Raw genomic sequence first — 3,907 nt, 5'->3', positions numbered from 1 at the left:
CGTCAAAGGAAACATGCCTACCTGTTTCATGGTAGCAGCAGACTATTATTGTCCCTATAACCAACTCCAATTGAAGCCGGTTTTTAGTGCTAAAAGCTCTCTTCAGTTCCCCTCTCTCTATCATCTCTCCCTCTCCTTTCATCTCTTTCTTTCTTTCTTTCTAACAAACAAACAAACAGCTCCTCATCTTATTAAGATTCAGTCGTCTCTCGAAAATCTCTCTTCTTCAAACTCCTCAGTCACAGGTCCTTATCTTCATCAGTAATACCTTGAAACTTGGATTACTATTCTTTAGGTCCTTATCTCCAACCCTTCATCGATACAAGCCATATCATAATTTTGCCCTTTTCATTCTCTTTATTTTTCATTTTCACTTCCTATCTTGACCATATATAAAGATTTCTTCTTTTTCTATGTCCAATTAATCCATGCAGTTGTTTTCCAATCTTTTAGTGCTTTCTTTTTTTATAAGAAAACCGTAGTCTTTATACTTGTCGTGATCACATATTTATATTAACTTTTTTTTTTCTCTTGAATGTTTTCTTGAGAATTGTACAAAACAAATTTCAATGGCAATTGAACTTTGTTCTGATAATAATAACTCCACTGGTTTTAGTCCAAGGATTTCATTTTCTCATGATTTTTGCCTCTCTGACATTGTTCCTGTCGAGCAACACCACTCTCTTCGACCAAACTCGTTAGGAAGCATCGACTTTGATTTCTGCACCCGTAAAAGCTTCGATCAGGAATCATCACCGGCGGACGAGCTTTTCTCTGATGGCAAGATTCTTCCAACAGAAATCAAGAAAAAGACTACCCCGGCCACGAAACAGACAAACAATTCTCTGCCTCCATCAGATGCTCTACTCGATGATAGTTCAAAGGCAGAAAAGATTAAAGAAATGAAAGGTGGAACTGATGAAGCAGAAGAGAAGCAAAGTAATTCAAAGTCATTTTGGCGGTTCAAAAGAAGTAGTAGTTTGAATTGCGTAAGTGGCTATGGTAGAAGCTTGTGTCCTTTACCACTTTTATCCAGAAGTAACTCTACTGGCTCCGCACCTAGTACTAGTGTCAAAAGGGTACCATTGTCAAAGGATAACAAGCAGCAAAGACAAGCATTCATAAAGTCACAGTCATCGTCATCATCATCATCTTCATCATCAGGCATGAGTTATCAAAAGCCTCCATTGAAGAAGAATTACTATGCGAATGGTGTTCGTGTTAATCCTGTGTTAAATGTTCCGTCAGGGAATTTATTTGGCTTAGGTTCAATCTTCTTCAATGGCAAAGATAAGAACAGGAAGAAGTGATGATTGAAACTTTTATCATGCACTAATAATAATGATAAAAAAACTAAATTATACATTCAAATTGCATATTAATTATTTTTTTTTTTCTGGGTTGAGATTATTCTTTTCTTTTCTTTTCTATTTTTAATAATCACCTCGACTTTTCCATTTCTTGATATTTAACTCATATGTTATTTTACTGAGGAAAGGGAGAAGGATGTAGAGAGAGATAGAGAGAGAGAGAGAGAGAGAGAGAGAGAGAGAGAGAGAGAGAGTTAATTTGAAGACAAAGAGACATTGAAAGGTGGAAATGGATGGGGGAGGGACCTGGAGATGATATAATTCAAAGCACATGGCTTTTGAGTATTCAGCACAAAATGACAGGTAACAATTGATTTCATGGTTGTCTTTTTCTGTATATATGCCTTTGAATTTCGCTCTCACATGGTGATATATTTTGAACTTTTTGTTCCTTATTATGATTATTTTTCTTCACTTCATACATTCTGTTGAGGATTGTTATTAGCTAATTTAAGCATTCTGAGTTTCATTATTAGCTTTTTGTTTGGAGAGAATATGATTTGATTGTGTTCTTCTTTTCTAATTAATGGATTCTTGATACATCTCAATCAGTAATATTAATTGCCTACCCAGCTAGCTAACTTATACTTAGCCTTAAATAACCCAGCCATCTAATTTGCTATATGCAGTTATTATTTGCCTCACTCAGCACCCAATGGCTATATGGTGCAGTGTTACAGCTAAAAACTTTTCCTTCTTGGTACACATATTAGTGATTTATTTTTCATATTAATTAACATATTCCTTAAAAAATGGTTAAAAAGACTTATAAAAGTGTTATTTTATTTTATTTTATTTATCCCGCATTATAAAAATTTAAAAATTAGATAATAAATTATTTTTTTAAATTTGATTATATAAAATATAAAAATTTCTTTTTGGATTTGACAGGTGAACTTATCTTATTATTGTTAAAGAAGATCAAATATAGATTGCATATTGAGAAGGGAAAGAGATAGATTTTGATGGAAATGTGGTATGGAAGCCAAAGAGAAGTTAATAATCATCCCACATGGAGTGGGACAGAGAAAAAGACATTAAGCTTTAGTTCAGTTAATGGCTGTCCTAATATAATATATATGCATGCTGAATACATGGTTTCTTTTCCTTTATTGTGAACAATTTAATGGTGATCCTCTTCTACAAGTGCTCAGTGCTCTGGTCATGTTTTTGCAAAAAATTTGGAGTTGAGTCTTTGTCGTATTATTTAATGGAAAACATTGTTTTGGTACGTCGGAAAGGAAATTAATGCATAGTTTGAACATGGTAGTTTCAGCTTTTGTTTCTCCTGTTTTATGTTTGATGGGACACCAACGTTAGAATGCACATGTTTGATCCAATCATTCAGAATTGCTGTTTCAAGTACATTTAAAAAAAAAAAGAAGTATAAAAAATTAGGATTGAATTTGTACTGCCAAGAACTTGAAAGGAAGGATTACAATTTAATGTTCTTCTCTTGGGAAATAGTTATAATAAAATTTAGGAATTAAATTATTTTATTATTATTGTTATTATTATTATTTTCAATATACAATTTTGAACTTGAGGAATTTTAAATGATGGGTGTGCTGTTAGAAATGATGGTTTTCAAAGTCAACCTAGATGCACTAAATTGGGCTCAACCTACGTAGTTCTGTTCTGTGTGCCCCCTCTCTGCAAGGATTCTGAAAGTTTTGCATTGAAATTCAATAATAAGAAACATTACCGAATAATAATGCTTCAATTATCAAAGGAAAAAATGAGAAATATGATCTTTAATTACAAATTAGAGTTTGGTCTTAAAGTATTTTCTTTTTTAAAATTTTCAAAATCTTGGTCTCTGAAGATGACTTTTAATATTATTTTAAAATACCTTTTTTTAGTTCAGGAACATTTGAATATGAAATCTAGAAATCTTTTATTTTTAAATGATGAATGATGTGATGGAGAACAGAAATTGTTATGAAAATAGAAAGATGAACTAAAATCAAACAATTAAGGCAGCCATAATTAGAAATTGAATGCTTAAGGTGTTCACTTTTTGAAATGAGAGTTTCTGAATGGCATTTCTCATTTTAAGAGAATTGTTGAGAAGCAAATACCAAATGATAATAAGTAGTTTTACAATGTTGTATGTCTTCTTCTTCTTATCCCTTTTCAAAGTTTTGACATTTCCTCTTTGTATGAATATGATTGTCGCTAGTAATGTGAATCACAGTCATCACAAGCAGACATAAGAAAATCTAAATTATATAACAAGGTAGATTTGACCAAGACTCTTGTTTCATTTGGAAATTCTCACACTTTTTTCTTATGTTGTTGGTTCCCAATCTGATTAGTAATCTTTTCTTTTTTTTCCTTAAAAATGATAGTTCTTGTAATTAGATTCTTCTAAATCTTCAATTTGTAATCCTTTACCGGTATAGGAACTTTATTTATTTACCGGTATAGGAATTTTAAAAGAAAAATTAGATGAATTTAATATAAACTAGTCGTTTATCCGTACGTTGCATAATCGTTATTATTATTTCGATTATAAAATCAAGTTTATAGATACA

The 3,907-nt window shown here is 31.7% G+C and overlaps 1 protein-coding gene across 1 annotated transcript; it reads left to right on the top strand.

Annotated features, from left to right (window-relative positions):
* On the top strand, window positions 1-2,610 carry LOC8269350. Its single transcript, XM_015726686.3, has 2 exons — window positions 1-1,673; window positions 2,262-2,610. Exon 1 carries the CDS (start codon window positions 570-572, stop codon window positions 1,308-1,310), a length of 741 nt encoding a protein of 246 aa, XP_015582172.2. The 5' UTR covers window positions 1-569; the 3' UTR covers window positions 1,311-1,673; window positions 2,262-2,610.
* Window positions 2,611-3,907: the final 1,297 nt, after the last annotated feature.

Source organism: Ricinus communis, chromosome 5, assembly GCF_019578655.1.
Source record: "Ricinus communis isolate WT05 ecotype wild-type chromosome 5, ASM1957865v1, whole genome shotgun sequence".
Lineage (NCBI taxonomy): Eukaryota > Viridiplantae > Streptophyta > Magnoliopsida > Malpighiales > Euphorbiaceae > Ricinus > Ricinus communis.
Note: the sequence above shows the minus strand (reverse complement) of the source record. Positions and strands in the feature narration are given on the sequence as shown.

Excerpts from the sequence above, each read along its gene's own strand:
- LOC8269350 (XM_015726686.3), top strand. The coding sequence starts at position 570 with ATGGCAATTGAACTTTGTTCTGATAATAATAACTCCACTGGTTTTAGT.